At 57.0% G+C, this 20,539-nt stretch overlaps 1 protein-coding gene and 2 long non-coding RNA genes across 8 annotated transcripts in view; 1 reads left to right on the forward strand and 2 right to left on the reverse strand.

Annotated features, from left to right (window-relative positions):
• The window catches only part of FOXK1 (forkhead box K1), a 60,185-nt gene that overhangs the window by 12,537 nt on the left and 27,109 nt on the right, over positions 1–20,539 (reverse strand). Inside the window, 1 exon segment of the mRNA XM_024121809.3 lies at positions 3,154–3,339. Within this exon segment, the coding sequence (XP_023977577.1) occupies positions 3,154–3,339 (186 nt within the window).
• On the forward strand, positions 4,042–14,630 carry LOC114487718 (uncharacterized). The gene is made up of 3 exons (XR_003683034.2): positions 4,042–4,508; positions 4,774–4,982; positions 14,544–14,630. It is a non-coding gene; the product is annotated as an uncharacterized lncRNA (long non-coding RNA).
• Positions 16,216–19,480, reverse strand: LOC114487717 (uncharacterized). 6 transcript variants are annotated; one of them, XR_003683029.2, is made up of 3 exons: positions 19,466–19,480; positions 16,407–18,966; positions 16,216–16,300 (listed from the first exon to the last, which is right to left on the reverse strand). It is a non-coding gene; the product is annotated as an uncharacterized lncRNA (long non-coding RNA). The 6 variants fall into 6 exon arrangements; XR_008619390.1 differs by lacking the exon at positions 19,466–19,480 and having other exon boundaries at positions 16,407–16,528; positions 17,439–19,449; XR_008619389.1 differs by lacking the exon at positions 19,466–19,480 and having other exon boundaries at positions 16,407–18,711; positions 18,904–19,448.

Genomic DNA, 20,539 nt, shown 5'->3' on the forward strand with positions numbered 1-20,539 from the left:
GGGAATTGAGGAGGGGGCCACGGGGAGGAGGGGCGGGGGGGCGGGCGTAGGGACGGGTACCCGGAGGGGAACGGGGCGGGCCGCTGCCGGCCGGGGTCTCCCAGCCCGCCCGCTTCCCCGGGGACCTGCTATGGGCGACGCGCGCAGGGAAGGTGCCCGGGCGGGGTGGGGGGAGGCAGCTGTTTGTCAACACGCCGGCCCCGCGCCTGCGCCGGGCGCGCAGGAAAAGGATCTGGGCAGCAAAACCTCAAGGGCCTCTGAGGTTTCCAGCGGGCAATCGGATTCCGCGGCGTCAAGATAAACGGATGTAAACAGAAATCCTTTTCTGTGACACTTAAAGGCCCAAGTGTGAAAGAGCCAGTCTCAAAGTTACTACTTTCCCCGCAAAGGTCTTCTACCGGATGAAGACCAGAGGCGAGTGCCCCGGGCGGCCCGGCGCCCCAGTCCCACTCGGGCCGGGCCCGGGGTCTCCACAGTCACATGGCCGCGACTTCCCAGAACTGCGCAGGGACACCATCTGCGCCCCTTTAGAACCGCCGGCGCCTCCTAACACACAGGCGGCCGCAGCACGTGGAGCTGCTGCACTAGCTCAGCCTGCTGGCCACTGTTTTTATTCGAAATGTTACTGGGAATTATATTTATTTTATGAAGACCTCCAGGTACAAACCAAAACATTTTTCTTTCTTAAAAAGCGTCGCAAAAAAAAAAAAAAAAAAAAAGCGTCGATGTGGCTGGATTATGGACTGACCCCAGGCTCTGGTTTCACCAGGCGTGTAAGGGCTCCGAGGCCCACCCGGAGGCCCACCCGCCTGTCTGGCTCCCCACGGCACGTAAAACACACTTGGCCACTGCTCCTTGCAGCTGCTCTGAGGTGCTCCTGGATAAAGGTGTCAGTGCACACAAGTTTTTTTATCAGCTTCACTGAGCTATAATTCACACACTACACAATTCACCCGTTTCGAGTGTGCAGTTCAGTGGTTTTTAGTGCGTCCGGAGTTGTGTGACCATCACCTCATTCCACAATATTGTCGTCACCCCAGAAAGAAACTCCATGACAGCGAGCAGCCCACTCCCTTGAACCCCCCAGACCCTGGCAGCCCGTCTTCTTTCTCTGTGAGGATTTGCCTATTCTGGACATTTCATATCAACAGAATCACACAATGTGTGGTCTCTGGGAACTGGCTGCTTTCACTTTGCATCATGTTTTCTAGGGTCATCCATGTTGTACCAGGTGTCAGCGCTTCATTCCTTTTTATGCCGGAATAACCCTCCACCCCGTGGCTGTAACACATTTTCTCTCTACTCAGCAGCTGACGGACACGTGAGCTGTTTCCACTTTGGGAGCTGCTATGAATAACACTGCCATGAACCCTTGTGGATGAGTTTCCACGGAGACCTCATCGACCCGGGGAGCTGCTGGGCGGTTAAGGTAACCCTTTAACATTTTGAGGACCTGCCAGACTGCATTCCAAAGCGGCTGCTTCATTTTACTACACAAAATTTTTTATCTATGCATAAATTATACACATGTAAGTAAGTGCAAGAGCATTTTCACAGCACAACTTCATCGTTAACTCCAGTGGAGCCCTCATGTTTTAGATTATTTTCAAGGTACATGTCTGAAAGAACAGTGAGATGACGTGTTAAATTTCGGGTTTGAGAACAGCTATTGCCGGAAACCTGAAAAGAACTAAAGAAAAAAAATCTATCTTGTAAATCCCTAAGGACTAAGTGAAATGACACACGTCCAGCGGCTGGGCGCAGGGCCTGGCATACGGCGGGTCTCACGGCTCCTCCTTGGCCTCCTGCGACGTCGGAGGGATTCACTGAGGGAGAAAACGAAGCCCGAGGAGGCTGCGGGGACCCGCCCCCGGTTCTCCCACCAACTGGAGATGCGGCCAGAACCAGAATTCAGGTCCCTGGACTTCCTCTCCGTAAGAGAACCGTGCCCGCCCGCTCACTGGCGCTCACTGGCTCAGGAGGAAACTGACTCCAAGCAACTCAATGCAGATGACCGGACACATCACGGTAGGAAAACAAAAGGCAGAAGTGAAACCAACGGTGATGCCATGATTAACCCGTCTGTGCTTCAAAGTGCAACCCTTAAAGGTGCAAAACCAGGGACCACGAGCCTGGCTGGTCAGCCGGAGGGGAGAGCGGGTGAGACTCAGGGACGCAAAGCTCGAGCTCTGCTGGGAAGTGCTTCTCGGAGTGTGGTTCCCAGAGGCACCCTGGGACCCCTAGACTGCTTCAGGGGGCGTGTGAGGCCGAAACTGGCTTCGTGGCGACACCGAGACACGCTCTGCCTCTTCCACGGGCTGACGTTTGACGATGCCCAGTCCGCGGTGGCAAGCGCAGCGCGTGGCAGGAACCGAGGCACCGGCACCAAATGCACTGGTGCTGCGGCATCGCCAGGGCCGCACATACCAATAAGGAAAAGGCCAGCTTTGTTTTAAAATGTCCTTAATGAAGCGGTAAACTATTTTAAAGTTTATTAAATCTTGATCCTCAAGTCCACGTCTTTCAACATGTTTTACGACAAAAGGGTTCGAAGAAGGCACAGGACCCCTGTTGTCGCAAAAGTACTTGTGCCCCTGAGAGGGGACAGCTCACCAGTCCCCTCCCCAGTCTCTGGCTACACACTTCACCCTCAGACCTGCCCCCAGCGACCCTCTCGGTATAACACGCCACGGATGAGAAAGTTCGAGGACTTCCCTTTCTTCAAAATCTAGATTAATTTCTAAAACTTTTTTGCAAAGGATTTCTACAAATAAAGTTTAGAAAAACCTAGTCCACCAAATCCTGGTATACAAATATTCCTTTTAAATAGTTTCACTGTCTTTAAAAACTGATACCTAAGCTTGTTTTAAAAGACGCTGGTATATAAAATTTCAGACCGGAAAAGTGACTAATTAAGTAGTGATTCTTCACTTTATAAAAGAATTCTCCAAAGAGTTTATTTAAGTCCTCGGGTCCCTTGATGCACTTAAAATAGTTTCAATATTTCCATCCATGGGCAATTTTCCAGAAACATACTTGATACTGTACGAAACACAGAACACCCATATCACGTTCCTCTTTCTCGGCCGCGTTCTAAAGCACAGGGCCCCGGCTTCCGCAGAGGCAACCGCGTGAGGGGGTCAGGCCACTCACCTGATGGTGCCAGTCGGGGAGGGGACGGGGCTGACCAGGCCCCGGAGGTCCGGCTCCGGGATGTGGATCTTCAGTGGGGAGATCTGCGGGTAGAGCGGCCTGAGGGGGGACGCCGGGGCCTCCTCCTGATGGTACAGCGACGTGAACTGGATCTTTATAGCCGTGCTGGGGAAGCGGAAGGTGCACCTGCAACGGGAGGGGAGCGGGACGTTAGGTCCAGCGGGGGAGAGTGTCCTGGCGCGTCTAGGCCGCCCGCCGTCACCAGCCGGGGCGCTCTCCGACCACGCCGCGCGCGCACACGTGCCCAAACCGGGCCACCTCCGCTTCCCTCGGGAGAGGCCGGCGAGGGCACCGGGCTCCCCCCACCACGCGTGCGACAGCAAGACCTCCAGCCGGGACGGGCCCCCTGGTGTCCCCTCCCACACGGGCTCCAGACGGCCAGCCGGCTTCCTGTCCGCCACGCTTGCCACGTGGATCCAGCACCTCGCAGAGAACGCTCCTTGGGAAACCGAAACGCCACGGTCACCTCCAGGGCAGCTTTCTAACGACAGACGCCCGTCACCCAGAAGATGGAAAGCGAGCGCTGCCTGGGAAAAGCGGCAGCGCCACCTGCAGAGGTGCCGGCGGGGGTCTCGGAGAAGCGCCCGGAACCCGAGGGAGCCGGCCGCCTTCACCGTCCGTTCTGGCCTCACGAGCCCCGAGCCTCGTCGCCTCTACCGGCGGGGGACCGCCCGCCCCAGGCCACTGCAGACCCCAGTCCCTCCCTCTGTGTGCACAGGAACCCAGGGCTCATCTCCCTCCCACAAGCGCTGACCCGCAGAGCGGGGCACTGCTTGTCAAGCACGCCTTCTGATGTCTAAACTGACCGCTTATCCCCACGGTGCTCACTGTGGCTATAGCAGACGCAGGGCGCACGCCGGAAAGTCCCTGATAGCTGGTGCAGTCAATTCAATTCAATTCACCGTCTGAGCAGCCAGTTACCTCCCACCCACACAGCAAGCACCGCTTCAATCCAATTCCCTTTTCTCTTAGTAAAACAACTCTGAAGAAACAGACTGAAGAACAGGCTCTGGGACATGGCAGGTGGTGACCTGGCACCCCAGCATCCAACGGGGGTGCTCGCGAGCCTTCCGCCGGGGAGAGCCACCTCTCAGGAAGTGACTCAGCAGTACAAGCGTCTACTCTGAGAGCCCCTGCCTGCATCTCACAGAGAAAATCAGGAACTCCAGCTGGCCTCGCCGGCCAGTACAGATTCTTCCAGAGACACCAAGCAGAGAGCGGCTGCATGTGGCTGTCCAGGCAGAGCCCTGCAGCAGGCAGTGACGCACCAAGACACTGGGACCCACGGCTACCAGGTTTGTATTTCCAAATCTAAAAGCAGAACAAAGGGATCTTGATACTGTTCCAACAGAAGCTGTTTTCCTGTTTGATGCTGTTTTGATTCTGGGAAATTCAGCCTAAACACCAAAACGTTAGGGATGAGCGCGGGAGGTCTGCGATGGCGACACCATCCCTGTGGTTCTGCTTACAGGGCCGCCCCAGGCCATTCAAAAATCGCCTGCCATCTCCTTCTCGCCAGCCAGTTAAGGAAACGTGTGCTGTCCTTTCCACTTTCCTTAGCTCCCCGCCACCCGATGGAAACTGCCCCCGCCAGTGTTCTGGCTAGAAAGCGGCATCACGCGTTTGCCTAGGACGCTTTCCGAGGCCGAGGGTCTCTGCGGACCAGAAGCTGGTCAGCCTTTGCAAGTCAGAGCCAACACGCGTCCTCACCAAGTCCGAGATGGGCCCGGTGTCCCTGAGCCTGGGAACTGGCTGAGGGCCCCACACAGGTGAGCAGAGCGCGGCTGCGGTGAGCTCCGCCTATGAAGGACAGGGCTGCGTGAACAGCAGGGGTGTCTGCGCACGCACACACACGCACGCACGCACACACGCACGCGCACGCACACACACGCACGCGCACGCACGCACACGCACGCACGCACGCACACACCCCTGCTCCCCCAGTGCTAGGCAGGAAGGCAGTGATGCTGGCGAACAGTTAAAAAAGAGTCTCTGCGTCCCTTTACCATTTGCCGCTTCCTTCAACCGCTGCAAAGTAACAAAACGAGCTACGTGTTACTCTGCCAGAGGCGCGTGGAGTTCTGACTTCCTGCATAGTACAAGTCCCTGCGTTAACATGAGATCAGACTACAACCTCGAGATCATGTTACAACTACAACCGTCAATACCAACTAGAAAGAGGTTGTGGCTTTTGGCCTCTGACAAGAGGTCCCAAGACAGGCGGGGAATCTTAGAAAGTGGGGTTTAGGGTGAAGATGAGAAAAGGCATGAGATCCGGAGAGAAGAGCTCTGGGCGGGGGTCAGTGCCTGCCTGGCCCTGGGCTGAGGAGGCAGAGGCCGGGGGGCATCGTCAGGCCCCCTTCCCTCTGCTTCCCAGCCTGACTTCTGCTGTGGGACCACCTGCTGTAAGCCCTCTGCAGCCCTGGATGCTCTGAGCAGGAGAGATCACCTCCAAGACGCTTTCCAGTTCAAATCCAAGACGCCAGACAGACAGTACATGCACACAGACCGGGGTTTCAGTGAAACAAAGCACAGCGCTTCAGAAGTCAGGGATTTGGGCATGTCATCGGTAGCAAAATCTACTGCCATCCGTAACTGACAGCAGCAGGACAGTTTCCTACTGGAACGGTGATTTTCCAACTAAGGTTTAACCATAAACGTTGTCACATTAGTTACTGCAACGGCTATTTCAGAAGCACCTCCTGACTCACCCTTCCAGAAATTATCCTGAGGCAGCTGATCTCCTACCCAGAAGGAGGAGGAGGAAATACCAGGAAGCTGCTTAATTTTAAACAGACGCCTCCCAGGGTGCCCACCGAGTTTGCCAACTGTTACTTCTCTCCCTGGAACACTTTTGTTCTGGTTTAGGGCCCTACTGGAGCTTTAACGAGCGTGTTCTGCAGTTAGAGCTACTCTCCTGAAGGTGCTCCACGTGCAGGCTGGACCCACGCGCACTCTGCCCGTGCGTCGGGGTTCCTGCCAGAAGCGGGGATGCGCGCTGGAAACCACCGCCCACCAGCCCGGGGAGGCTCCGTGCAAGCACCCGAGCTCTGCACAGAATTCTCGCCCTGCTTTGCAGAGGTGATGCAAACGCCCAACCATCGGCTGTGGCAGCAGCTGCACGACTCCCCGGGTCTCCTGAAAACACTGGCCTGGACGATGCACGTGGGTTCTTCGTGCCGTGTATGAGCCGCACCCAGTCGAGCTGCTTTAACCTTTCCATATAAATTTATTTATTTATTTTTGGCTGCGCTGGGTCTTCGTTGCGGCGCGCGGGCTTCTCACTGCGGTGGAATCAGGCTGTTTTTTTAAAACGCTCTTGCCCTGAAGCTCCTACGCCCGGGCCCGCTCTAGTCTGGGAGCGTCCAGAAGCCTGGGCTCCTGGAAGTTGGGCCAAACTGGTATTGCCTCGGTTCCCTGTGAAGCTGCCCTGTTCAGCATCAGGTCAGAGATCCCTGCACGAAGGCTGGTCTGGCCCCGCTCGGCCACTAATGAGCTGCGGGGACTCGGGCTGTCACCCACCTTCACTCCCACCTCGTCCTTAGGGAGGAAGCCCCCCACCGGCCTCACCAACAGGAAGTTGTCAGAAAAGAAACATAATTTCCCTGTCATCATTCAGTCTTCACGGAGAGGACACGGACCACCTGTGTCCCCGGGACGGGAGGGCGTGCCACCTTGGCCACCCACGGGCTGCAGCCCCAAAAGGCACCTCCAGGGAAAAACAAGGACCCTGGACAAGTAAATGTGACACAGAAGAAAACTTCACAAGGAAGGCTGGGTGACAGGCTTGAAAACATCTGCCGGAAAAGACGAAGAAAATACAAGGAAACTTTGGAGGCTCAGGCCAGGCGGGAGAGTCACTCTGCGAAGGACGCCCCTCCTCAGGCGGCGACGGGGAGGGCGGCCCGGGACCCTGCTTCGTGGCCGGCACAGAACTGCCGCTGGCCAGGAGTCGCCAGGCCCGTCACACAGTTTGAAACACCGGGTGCTGCCTCGTCAGAGGGCAAGGATGCAAGCGCTGCAGGCTAGAAATCCGGTCGCCTTCCCTGTGCCGGGTCCAGCGGTCCCCCGAGATACCCGAGAGTGGAGCCTGTGTGCCCGGGATGCCACAAGCTGCAGGGGGACCACGGGGACCAGCGCCCGGGGCAGGAAACGATGCCGCCGAGCCTGCAGCCTCAATGGCCTCAAAGGAGTCACGACTCGGGTGAGACAGGCAGAGAGGCCCCAGCCCAACGGCAGAAAAGACCAGAGCAGGGTTTTCAAGAGTGAAACCCGCCCCCAGAGACCCTTGCTGTGCATCTGACCTGCGGATGTGACGGAGACAACGTGCTCGGAGACTCCGGAGCCGGAGCAGCCCCAACCTGGCCTGCGAGGAGGCGTGACCGTCCCTCCCCGACCTGCCCGGCCCGGGGCGCCGCCAGGAAGCACGGCAGCGTCGTCTCCGGAGCACCTCGGAGGGGGCCGGGGAGGCAGGCGGACACAGAACCCTCCACGTGCAGACACGGGGCAGCCGGGCGGGCCCCCCCCGGAACCTGCCCCTGTGGGGAGTGCCTCTGAGAGCAGAGCGGCTGTGACGAGTGAGTGTGCGTCCCACACCTCCCTTTTCCAGCCCGGAGCGGGGCCGCCCTCCTCTGATTCTCCTCGGCACGGCGCTTCACAGATCCACCACTCGGGGCGCCCCAACGCGGGGACGCACACGGAACAGAGACCCTGGACCTCCGCGATGCGGTCACCAGGTGGGACTTGGGCCGCCTCCCCTGACAACGGGGATGAGTGGTTTTTATGTCAGAAGAAGGGTCACAGGGGCTTCCCTGGTGGCGCAGTGGTTGCGCGTCCGCCTGCCGATGCAGGGGAACCGGGTTCGCACCCCGGTCTGGGAGGATCCCACGTGCCGCGGAGCGGCTGGGCCCGTAAGCCATGGCCGCCGGGCCTGCGCGTCCGGAGCCTGTGCTCCGCAACGGGAGAGGCCACAGCAGAGGGAGGCCCGCATACCACAAAAAAAAAAAAAAAAAAAAAAGAAGGGTCACAAACACGTGGGGGGCCGAAAGGGCAGACTATGATAGAGATGGCTAGTCCCCTGGACGTGCACCCTCTTCTGCTTCGACACTGAACTCGTTTCAGCTGAACACATGGCTGCCGGACTAAGGACAACGCTTCTCTGCCTCTTGTGCAACCACGAGACTGTGCTGGTTAGCGGCATGCGATGGTTCGTGCCCTTAAGAGGAAGAGAGTGTCTTCTTCACGTCTTCCCTTCCTATGGCCAGAACGTGGGTGTGATGGCAGGAGCTGGAGCAGCCATGGTGGGCCACAAAACGGGCACTGGGTAACAGAGCAACAGAACAGAGAGAGGCTGGAGCTGCCCTATCAGATTACATTGGGACTGTTATACGCAAAAGAAATCCACCTCCCTTGCTATCCTGACCTTGGTTACAAAAACCAAACCTCCGTTCTAATTCTAAACAGCTAAAGAGCTCCCTGTGAGGAACAGCTGAATGAACCACAGTGCACATTCATGGAGGAGTATCATGCTGAATGAACCACAGTGCACATTCATGGAGGAGTATCATGCAGCCATTTGAAAGGACGCCTTCCAGGACTGTTTGTCTCTGGGCAAATCTCTTAATGCATCTGATCTGTTCTCCTCATCAGGAAAATTGGGGTATTTATGGTGTGTACTGTGTAGGGGTCTCGTGTGAGTGTCAAATGAAATAAGCAAAGTAGTTAGAAGCTCACACGGTACCTAACAGGCAATAAGCACTCACTAAAACGGGCCCACGGAGGAACGTTAAAAATGCTGATGACACAATGACAAGTGAAAACAGCAGAGACTAAACGGTCCAGCATAAGGCCCCTCCCTGGTAAACCAGAGACAGACAGGCAGGCCTGGGGCGGCAGGAGCTCTGGGGCGGGCGAGGCCGGCACAGCGGGCGGCCGATGACACCATGACACCGGCTTTGGTCGTCCTTGCAGGACAAGGACGAGAAGGAGGAGTGAAAACATCCCCTGGGGTAAGAGTGCTATTGCCCGAGACCTCGAGTCTTTCAAATGTTTTTTAAATGTTGTAACCGTGTCCTTTAAGAAGTGAAAGACTCAAGAATAGGGGGGAAAAGCTGTTACACGTTTGATGACCAGTATGTTCAAATTTTGAAAATAACTACGACCTAGTAGTGGAAAAATGGTCAGGCCTGGGGGCCAGCTGACAGCCAGGGGCCCCGCCCTCCCCCTCCGGCGTGTTCTAGGCCAGCAGGCGGCTTTTCCGGGTGGGCCCCGACAACAAGCAACCCTCATTTACAGAAGGTCTGCAACTGGCACACCAGAGGCTCTGAGTTTTGTAAGAACTCCAAAGAACGATAAGACAGTTCAGGAAATGGTTTTGAAAAACCTTTTACATATACAACCCCCAAATCAAAGCATTCTGATCATCTTAAGTGTTTTTAACCTAAAATATCTATTTCTATTAAAAACGTAATACACTTTGCTAGAACATCTTTAAAAAAACAAAACCCAAACACAGAACCGAGCGGAGGAGGCTGGAGGCTGCAGAGGCCATAGTTCACTGCCGTGCTGGGAGCCGTGCTGGGAGCCGGCGAGGGGTGAGTACGTGATCCAAACACAAGCTCCAGCCAGGAACAGGGAAGGAAGCGAAGAGCCCAGGCCCCCGGAAGGCGGGGCGGCGGCCGTCCTGACCAGGCAGCAGCTCCGCAGGGTCCCAGACACACCAGCAAAACCTCAAGTCACCCTACTCCAAGAAAACCGACGAGTGCTGGTGTACTGCGAAGCCCTCGTCCCCCTCCTCGAGCCAAGGCTACCCGCCGCCTGGACCTCAGACACAGAGGGTCGCAGCAGGGCCACAGAGGGTCCCAGCAGGGCCACGCAGGGTCAGGCACCCTGGGGAGGAACCCAAGCCATCTGCCCAGGGACACTCTTATCCCTCAGTGGGGAAGCATCAGGTTTAAGACAAGCAAACAAAAACTGGCTGTGTAAGTCGAGCTCCCAAGCTTTACAGTTTGGAAAATCAAACGGGGCAGCAAGTCCAATATATCTGAAGCAGCAAACCCCTTCCAGATGTGCCTGAAAAGCACCAGAGGTTCCCCAGCCGGGTAAGTGGAGGAACCGCAACGATGAGAATCCCACCCCAGATGTCCTGGCTCCCTAAGGTCCACCGCCGACCGGACGGGCACTGCAGAGGGGCACCCCGCACCGGGCGGCTCAGGTGTGGGCCCCGAGGCCGGGCCCTGCAGGGACGGGGCTTCAGACACAGCACCGCCGCTGGGAAGGACACGGCGACAGCAGAGCTCGCGGGCGACGGGCTGCCACCAAGCACAGGGCCTGGCCTCGTACCAGCAGACTCACGTTCTTCAAGGTTCTGTCCCCAAAGGCCACCCCCTGTACGGAGCCCGCCTCAAGGGCCCCCGCTCACCCCCGCCGGGCTTCCCAGACCACGGGCTCCCGGAGGGAAGTGTCACCTCTGCCGCTGCCTGTCCCCTCCATGCCGCGCACACACGTGCTGGTGCACGCGGCCAGGAGCTCACCACCACGCTCCCTCTCTCTGTGTGACGGAGTCTATCGGGAGGTAAAGGCGGGTGTGAGGCAGGAGAGCGATTCCTTCCACATGGGTGAGGCACCCCGGAGGGTGTCGGCCGAAACCCAGCGGCCAGAGCACGGGGAAACGATCAGACTTTTCTGACCCTGGGTTCACCTCGCAAGGACACAGACAACGTGCCTTCTCTGTGTCTAGTAGAATCACTCAGCCAGAGAATCAGAGGACAGCCGGCATCCCTCCATCTCACGTGGAGGGCAGGGGCCGCTGATCTCACCGCTCAGATCCACATCCACAGTTTTTACGGAGAGAGACTCGTGCGAAAACGGGAGCGTCTGCTGGCAGCCCGACCGCCGCCTGCGGGCTGCAGACACTCCACGTGCAGGGCCCGGCCGGCCACCAGGTCAAGCGCCACTGAAGATGGGTGGGGGGTACTACAGCGGTCTGTGCAGTGATCCACGCTGGCCCATTCCGACACTAACCTGATGTGAAGTCAGAGGCCAAGATCATCTCCACGTTACACACAGCTTCTCCCTCCCGAGGACGGGGTGTCTAAGCAGGAACATGAAGACCCAGGAAAGAGCCAGGTGTGACGCAACAAGGACTAGCACGAGATAAGTAATAACTGCATTTACACTTAAAAATTCCACCCAGAGAGCAGCAGTAACGCGCTTCCTCAGGTCGGGGACCGCCCCCTCCTGTGAGAGGATGCGGATGTGACATCAGAAACCTGAGACTGGTCAGGGGCCGTCAGCCGCTGGGGCGTTCACACCTCCGGTTACCCAGTCTGCAAAACGGAGAGTCTACTGCCTAAACCTTAATCAACGTGAAATTCAATAATATAACGTAATACAACACAATGTAATGATAATAATTAAACAGGAGCACTAGCTATTATTTATTACATGTGCCAGGAAACCATGCACTGAGCAGGTTAAGTATATCGACTAACCAGAATATTCCATCTCTCTGGACACTTGAGATATATTTAAATACGCGTATTTTAAGGACATTACGGGAAGGGCTCTGTGCTATCACAGCGCCTATAAATTTGAGGGGCAGAAAGAAAAGGCTCCAGGACAGGGCAGCTGTTGCACCGGGGGGTGCGGGGGAGAAACAAGAAGACAGCAGAAATCTGCTCGGCACGTTTATTTTCTGGGTCCTGGCAAGGCCCGAGTTCAATTCTGTTAAACTTGGCCAAGGAAACGCTTCAGAAGCTGCAGGCAGAGCCCAGGAGGCGCTGCCAGAAAGGTGTGGTCCCCACCACTGCCACCGCCCACCGTGAGGGTGGGGCGAGTGCGTCCTTCCTGAGTGGACCGGTCCAGGCAAACCCGCGAGCCTCCTACCCAGGCATTACCGCCCAAGCCAAGACCTTCCTTTCGGTACCAGCCTCGGAGATACAGCAAAGCTCGAGAGGGAACCCCAAACACAAACCTCGGCGCCACCTCCAAAGAGAGCAAACAGCCTTTGCTGTTAAGGAAAAAGAAGAGAAAAAAGTTCCATTTGTCGGAACACAACAGGAACCGTGTGTGACCGCTTCCAGCCGGGCTCGGCTCCCCTTCCTAATCTGGGAAATCCGACCGGCACCCTCGGGAACCGGACGGAGCGGCCCTGCACAGAGGCTGGGGCGGGGGGGGAGGGCGGGCGGCCCCCCGCCCCCCACCGCCAAGCACCGGGAGCTATCGCAGCCGACAGAGGTGGAGAACGCCTTGCCGCCTGCCGAGGCCGGGTGGGGCGTAAGTGCACCGCCCTCCCCCTCGTGCCCAGGGCAGCCCTGCTGATGTCGACACATGGCTCCCCTGGGTCCTCCCCAGCGGGCCCAGGCCGGGGGAGAACGGGGCGGGGTCCGAGGGCCTCCCTGCCGGGGGGCTGGCGGTGTGCCCCCAGGGCAGCTCCCACACCCAAAGGAACCCGGGCTTCACGGGGGGAGCCGATCACGGGGCCGCCAGGGGAAGGCTGGTGAGCGGAGCTCCCCGGGGGGCAGGTGCGGGGCGGAGGGGTGCACGAGGGCAGGCACCACCCCGAACCCGCCTCCACCGCCCCCTTTTCCTGGGTGCCCACATCCCCAGCGTCCCCTGCCGGGGGGTGACTCATAGAAAGTGACGCGGTGGCAGAAAGCCCTTGGAGAGCAGACAGACACCTCCCGAGGGGTATTACTGCCCGTCGTCCCTTCCTCCCGCTCCTCGCCTGGAGGGGAAACGTGACGACCGGCCGGCGTGCCAGCAACCGCCGTGGTGCGCAAGGAGATGGCCCTGAAATGGAAGCCCCGGGCCAGGAACGGGGGACAGAGAAATGGAGGCAGCCTTGATGTGAGCTGGGCCCAGAGCCCGGCCCACCTGCAGTCTGTGCTCAACCCACGGCCGCGTGATTCCTCTGTCCTTTACACGTTTTGGATGAACCAAAACTGTATGGCTTCAGAAAGGAAAATAAGCCAGAGCGCTCCACTGAAGGATAAACCAACCACGGGCCGTCCTCTGCCCAGCCGGGCACCGGGCGGGGCTGCTACAGCACCATCCCCATCACCCACACAGACTGAGAACCCAGCACACCAAGGGCCTCGACAAATGCAGAAGCAGGAAGTGCAGGGCACTTAAGTTTCTTCAAAACTAATGATAACAGTTTTGAACAGCACCCGCCTGGAAGATGAATTCCTTGCTGTTTGTGCTGCGCCGCGGTGACCCTGCCCCACAACGAGGAGCCGGATGTGTGGGCAGCGGGCGGGCGTGTGGGCCCGAAGGCCAGTGTGGTACCGGTCACTTTGGGGTGGAGCGGCCCGATGTCCTGCACCGGCTCTGTCCCAAGACAGAGCCCTCCCCGCCCACTGTGAGGGAACCAGGGCGTAGAAAGAGGACGCTTTGTATTCAGGATCACGACGCTGCCAAATGGGGTGCTGGACCTGAACCTCTCGTCCGGATGGCATCGTCTGGGGGGTGCCCCACCTGTCCCCCCCTCTGGGGCTTCTTCACGCAGAGACCCCGACAGAGAGCTCTGCACAAGGGGCTTCTGGACCCAAACCAAAGGGAGAAAGGAGAAGCGGAGGTGTGCCAGAGCTGAGCGCTGGGGTCAGGGGCCTGTGGCCAAGGAGGGATAGGAGCCCCCAAAGCAGGCCAGTCAAGTTTCCGTAACTTCCTTGTAAATCAGGTCTTGGAGGGAGGCCCCTGAAAACCTCCGGTGCCGTAACGAGCGAACCCCAGGCCGTCAGCTGCCCACACGACACTGAGCGTGCCCACGGCCAGCACCGTGGCCCTGCTCTCAGCACGGTCACCGCTGGGGGCTCCAGATGTCCTCTGGCCAAGAGTTCAGGGAAAACCTACTCACAGAGCACTCCCTTCCCTAAGGAAGTACCGCCAACGATCGTCAGAGGCTACAGTGAGAAGCCGGCACGGCTTCCGAGGGTTACTAGAACCGCACACCTTGGACAGTCCCTGCAGCAGGGACACTGGGAAGGATAGAGGACCCAGACCGCACGCAGCCCCACCTCGTGGGGTCTGTCTTCCGGCAGCAACGGAGGCGACATCAAATGTTCACTCGGACACACACACCTCCGAAACGACCAAGCCCCAGGCCCGGGGCCTAACCCAGGTCACCTCTCCCACGAGGTCCCTGTCAGCCAGGACGGGGGCGCAGGCGGCAGGGCGGCCACGCCACTCACAGCTAAGCTCAGTTCCCCTGGGGAGGGTCTGCGCACGTCCCAGCTCCCGCAGGAGAAAGGGCTGCGTTGCTGTTTAAGAAGTCTAATTCTGAAATGAAAACTGGACGGACAGCTCTCATCATCTTCCTTATTTTTCAGTTGTTCCCCAGTTTTCCTGCGCTCCTTCAATGGAAATCTAGGCGAGCATCCAGTCCATCTCTTCCGCAAAGTCCAAGGTGAGCTGCGGTACACACACCTTTTAAAGTCAATTACTTCCATGACGTTGAAAGGAAGAAGAAACAGACCACGCAACACAGAGACCTGATTCTAGGCTTGCAGTGGATGCAGCAGCCAAGGAGGAGAGTCATCCTGCAAGGACTCCGTGGCAGTCTATTGGTGGGAAGCAAGTTTTTTTCTTTTTTCTAAGGGCCAACTCAGGGAAGATTTAAATATCCAGAGGCTTTTTTTTACAGTTAAAAATTAAAATAATATTAAATTCCGTGCAAAAACCCATACGTTCATCAGATGCTGGGCTGGAGCACGCGAGCCCACCCGTGGGTCGGGACTTCTCATCACTAAACTTTTCTACCCGCATCGCCCATCAGGACAATGTCTTGGCATCACCACCTAATGACACATACTTGCTTGCTTCTTTATGAACTACATTCACGATGCCGTCTGCTAATATACACTTGATGAAACGTGACACATACACTTTAAAAGGAGAAGATGAACAATAACCAAACGGAAGTCCTGACGTCACCTCCTGCACCCCGCGGCCTCTGCTCCCGGGTGACAGGCCAGCCCCAGGGGCTTTCTGCTGCTTCCCACCCCTCCCGCCACCAGGCCAGCAGGTGGCCTTGTTGTGGGCGGAACCCCACAACAAACCGGGTCCTTGCTCAGCTTAGAAACCGCCCACAGCTCTTGGGAGACGATGCAGACTCTGGGCCCCGCCAGCCTCTCCGATGCCACCCTGCTCCCTCCCGTGCCTCCTCACCAGGCCTCCTGGCACTAGCGGCCTCGCTCAGAGAGGCCGCCTCCGACCCTGACGCACAGCAGGCCTCCGTCCTCCCTCGGGGCGCTCAGGCAGCTCCCTCCCAGGACAGGGCCCAGGCCTCCTGCTGGCTGTCGTATGCCAGGAGAGGCGACGGAGAGACAGGAAAACTGCCTCTGAGCCGCCAGCTGTGGAGGCTCGCAGGTCAGGGGCTGGCATTAATCTCACTCTCAAAGTTTAAGAAAATTCTTTATGTGATTTATTTATTGATTTATGGCTGCGTTGGGTCTTGGTTGCTGCGCGCGGGCTTTCTCTAGTTGCGGCGAGTGGGGGCTGCTCTTTGTTGCCGTGCGCGGGCTTCTCATTGCGGTGGCTTCTCTTGTTGCAGAGCACGGGCTCTAGGCGCGCGGGCTCAGTAGTTGTGGCTCGCGGGCTCTAGAGCGCAGGCTCGGTAGTTGTGGCGCACGGGCTCAGTTGCTCCGTGGCAGGTGGGATCTTCCCAGAACAGGGCTCAAACCTGTGTCCTCTGCACTGGCAGCGGATTCTTAACCACTGTGCCAGCAGGGAAGTCCCTTCTTCATGTGATTTAGATGAAAGACTGCCGCTCTGCAGGCCCACCGCCTGCCCAAAGGACACGCCTGTTGTCCCAGGGAAGGCCACCGTCTCACCAAGGCTGCTGGAGGGGGTTACTCCCTCGTCAGAGGCCACGAAGCCGCAGGGGCCTCCTGGGAGATCCTGGTGGGATTTTCCATCCACTTTGACAGCACACACAATGGAGGCCTCCACAGAGCCCAGGACCCTGGGTTAATCCGGGGCGGCTTCATAATAAAGCACGGCTAGATTTCGACAGAGACCTGCTTCAAGGCAGCAATAACAGCACCCAGGGTTTCACAGCAGAAAGCTGTTAATTAAATGGAAAACTCTGAAAGCAACAATGTTGACAACAGAATAAGAAGGAAGTCTCAGATATGCAACAGCTTTATGGAGAAAAATTATAAAACTCAATTAAAGGACCAAACAAGACCTACCTGAATGGGAAGACAGGTCACACAGCTTATAACAGTTCACAGTAGGTTTGTCTGATCCTGTTGGCGGGGAGGAAGGGCGCTGAAATGGGCGGCAGGATGAGATGGCACCACGGCGAGTGAGGCTGGTGACGGACGAGGTCTGGCTCAGCCACCAAAGCCACGGTGGAGACCAGCCCCTGCCAAGCACACCACCCCCCCGGAGGGCGGGGACACACATCGTCCCCACCCAGGACAGGGGGCTCACACCACCCCCACTGAGGAGCAGACAACACACGCCGTCCGCACCGAGGACAGGGGACACAGGCTGTGCCCACTGAGGGGCTAGGAGACACGTCATTCCCACTGAGGACGCGGGGACACCCAGGCCGGTGCAGACAGCAAGCAGCAGGGGTGTGCGCCTGCACTCGCCCTCAGCCTCAGTGGCAGCCACGTGGGAAATAATAGGGGGTGTCCCCCCTTCTCCCAGAGCCATGTCAGAGGAGGGCTGATAAAATACTGGATTTAAATAAGATCCAAAGTCTTCAAAGATTATACCCCAAATGTGCAGATTTCAATTATGAGGAAAATCTCAAACAAAATGAGAAAAGGCGTCAACAGACACCAACACAGGATGACGCTGGTGTCAGAATTATCTTTCCAGGACTTTAGAGCAGCCATTATAAAAACTCCAATGAGCAATTACAAGAAAGAGAAAATCTCAGCAAAGAGAAGATATGAGGAGGAACCAAAGGGAATTTTAGAACTAAAAAAAATATAATAACTGAAACAAATATTCAGTGAGTAGGCTCAAACAGAATGAAAAGAACAGAGAAAGTAATCTGTGAACTCAAAGCTAGAACAATAAAAATTACCCCACCTGAACCACAAAGAGAAAAGAGACTGAAATAAATGACTGGAGTCTCAGGGGCCTATGGAGCTACAACAAAAGGCCTAACCTTCACGTTATCCAAGGCCCAGAAAGAGAACAGAAACTGGGTGGGGTAAAAAAAATAGCTGAAAATTCCCCAAATTTGGCAATAAAGTAAACTTAACAGATTCAAGAAGATGACTGAACCCCAAACAGGATAAACTCAAAGAAATCCACACCAACCTTTTGAAAACGGAAGACAAAGAAAATGTCTTCAAAGCAGCCAGAGAGAAATGATATATTATCTATGGGAGGAAAACAATTCAAAATTCAAAAAAAAAAAAAAAATTGGCACCTAGGGCTTGATGAAGGCACGACACCAAAAGCACGATCTATAAAAGAAGAAGAAGAAGAAAAAATCAAACTGGACTTTGTCAACACTAAAAACTCTTGCTGTGCAAAGAGCCCATCAGAGGATGCTGACAAGCTTCCGGCTGGCAGAAAGAATGTCAAACCACACGTCGCACAAAGGACCATCCAGAATGTGTAAAGAGCTCTCAAAACCCAACAGTAAAAAACAAACAATTCAGTTAGAAAGCGGACAAAAGATACGGAGGGGCGCTTCACCGCAGAGGACGCCCAGATGGCAAATAAGCACACGGACAGACGTGCAGCACCAGCAGCCGACTGGGAAGTGCAAAGCGATGGCGAGGCACCTCGGAGAGCAGCTACAACAGAAAAGCAGCCACACCACCAGGCGCCGGCGAGGGAGCGGGGAAGCCGCGTCTCCCCTGCCCTGGCGCTGGGAATGCCAAACGGCGCAGCCCCTGTGGGAGATGAGTCAGCAGCTTCTTGAGCTAAACATACCCTGATGATGCAATGATCAACGGCACTCCTGGCGTTTATCCCAGAGGAAGGAAGGTCACCGTCTACTCTCAACCTGCCCGTGGCTGCTCAAAGCAGCTTTATCTGTAGGGGCCAAACACTGGGGTCGGCCACTGTGTCCCCCAGGAAACACAGGCGGAACCCCACACAGCGGGACACTGATTACTCAGCAATAAAAAGGAACGAACTACTGCCCCACACGGCCTGCACGGAAGGCGTGATGCCGAGCCTGGAAGAGCCAAACTCCCATTTATGTCACATCGCAAAATGACAAAGTCACGGAGACAGAGAACAGGTTCGTGGCTGCCAGGGGTCTCGGGGCGGGAGGCGGTTAGATGTGAGGAGCGCAAGGGAGAACTGGGTGGCGGGGCGAGAGCCACGCGCCTTGGGGGAGGCGGCGATCACACAGATCTACACGTGCGGCAACATGACAAAGAACCACACGCACCTCGGACCAGCGTCAGCTTCCTGGCTCTGATACTGTCCTACAGTCAGGTAGGCTGTAACGAGTAGGGGGAAGCGGGTGAGGTATACAGGGGACCTCTCGGAACGTGTTTACAACGTCCTGTGAACCTATCAAAGTGACAAGTGCACCTGTGGAGCTGGAGCCCACTGTGGAAAGCCATGGCACGACGGGGTCTCACACGGGCAGCAACCCACACTCCACCCCGGACTGTACCACGTGCGGAGGGCATTCGCTCCCCTTTATGTCAAAGCTGAGTTATCATGCAGAGGAATAAAAAACCGTACCGCTGGTTCACTCACATAAAACAGCGTCTGCAGACACTCATGAAGAGGTGGTGAAGGGTAAAGATGCTTAATAATCCACTGCATTTGCGACAGAAAAAACAAAACAAAACCTGACACACCTGAACAAAACACATTACCAACTCAAGGGCCGCGGTCTTCATATCCTGTAGGAACTTTAATTGTTCTACAAGGGAACGTGGACTAACATCCTATAACTACAAACGCACTGGCATAATAACGTTTTAGGATCCACAGTACTTTGCCATGCGGCTCAAGCACTTGCTTTTGCAGACGAGGAACTGCATGCCAGGAGAGAGGAAGGGGCCGCCCAGGCCCAGCTGCCGCAGGGGTCAGGCGCGGGCACAGGGCCTCGCCTCTGGGCCAGGGCGCCTGGTCACAGCACGCGGGTCCCATGCGCCGCAAACCTCCCCTCTGGCTGTAGAGGGGCTTCACTAAGAAAGTCAGACGTAAACCAGTTCTGGGCTTTAACTTTTACTTTAAAATAAAAAAGAAAAATCAAGCAATCAGCTTCAAGTGATACATACAATTAAACCCCGTGGGTGCCCTTCCTCCTCACCTGGGTCAGCCAGCGGCGAACCTCTGAGATGGAGATGCTCCAACTCACGGGCTGCGGAAGGTGCACACACGCCTGATGGGAGCCTGTGGGTCCAGGACGAGGAGGGGCAGCCGGCCTGCCCCTGGGGCGCCCCGTCCAAGGACGCGGCGGGCTCCCTTCCTCTCCCCCCCCCCCGGGAACTGGACAGACTGGGCTGTGCGTTCTGACCGCGCGCATGCCCAGTGCCGCCCAGCCCACCGGGATGTGGGAAGCCTGCTAGCACACGGACCACGGCGGCCCAGGAACTCTGCAGAGACACGCTATCCTGCGGCCCTCATTTCTGGCCCCTTAATTACAGCTTCCAGACGGTGGGCTCTAGGTTGAAGTCTGGCAGTCCCACCCTGGACCAGCCGCTGGAGGCACTGCTCTCGCTCATCTAGTTTTCCCCACATTTCTCGTCTTCAAGGAACTGGCGCTCCTGCTGGTGGAATCTGTGAGCCGCCCCAGGCTCCCAACTTGATCACATGCCCTGCTCAGCCGCTTGGCAAGACCTGGACCCCATCGGTCAGTTACAGCGAGAAACAAAGAACTGGCAGTTTCCTGTTTCACAACACCAGAGTATTTCACATCACCCTGTTCATTCATTCTGCACTTGGCTCTGCTCAAGTCAGAAGCTGATAAACAGACGGCTTCTCGTAGGTCAGGCTTCGTAGCCTGTGCCCCCGGCCGGAGGAGGCCCGCGTCCCGGCCAGGGCGCGGGCAGAGCGGGGCCGGCCGGGCACACAGACGTCCCCGGAGCCGGGCCCGTGGCACACGTGGGCCTGACACTAATGGCTTCGCCCTGAGACACACTTCGCCAGCAGACGGAAGCTGTTAGCCGTGATCCCTCCTTGAGATGAAACACCCAGACACACAGCACAGTCCCAGCTAAGCTCCCTCTGAGGCTTTTCCGCCAGGAGACTCAGCTGACCCGAGAAGCTCCCCTCCCTGCCCGGGGGCAGCCTGATTATCGCTGCGTGCCGCCTCCGCGTGCGCGCGCTTCCCCCCGCGCACCTCCGCGCGCGCCCGCGGCACACAGACTTCCCGCAGGGCAGG

This window comes from Physeter macrocephalus, chromosome 14, assembly GCF_002837175.3.
Source record: "Physeter macrocephalus isolate SW-GA chromosome 14, ASM283717v5, whole genome shotgun sequence".
NCBI classification, from domain to species: domain Eukaryota; kingdom Metazoa; phylum Chordata; class Mammalia; order Artiodactyla; family Physeteridae; genus Physeter; species Physeter macrocephalus.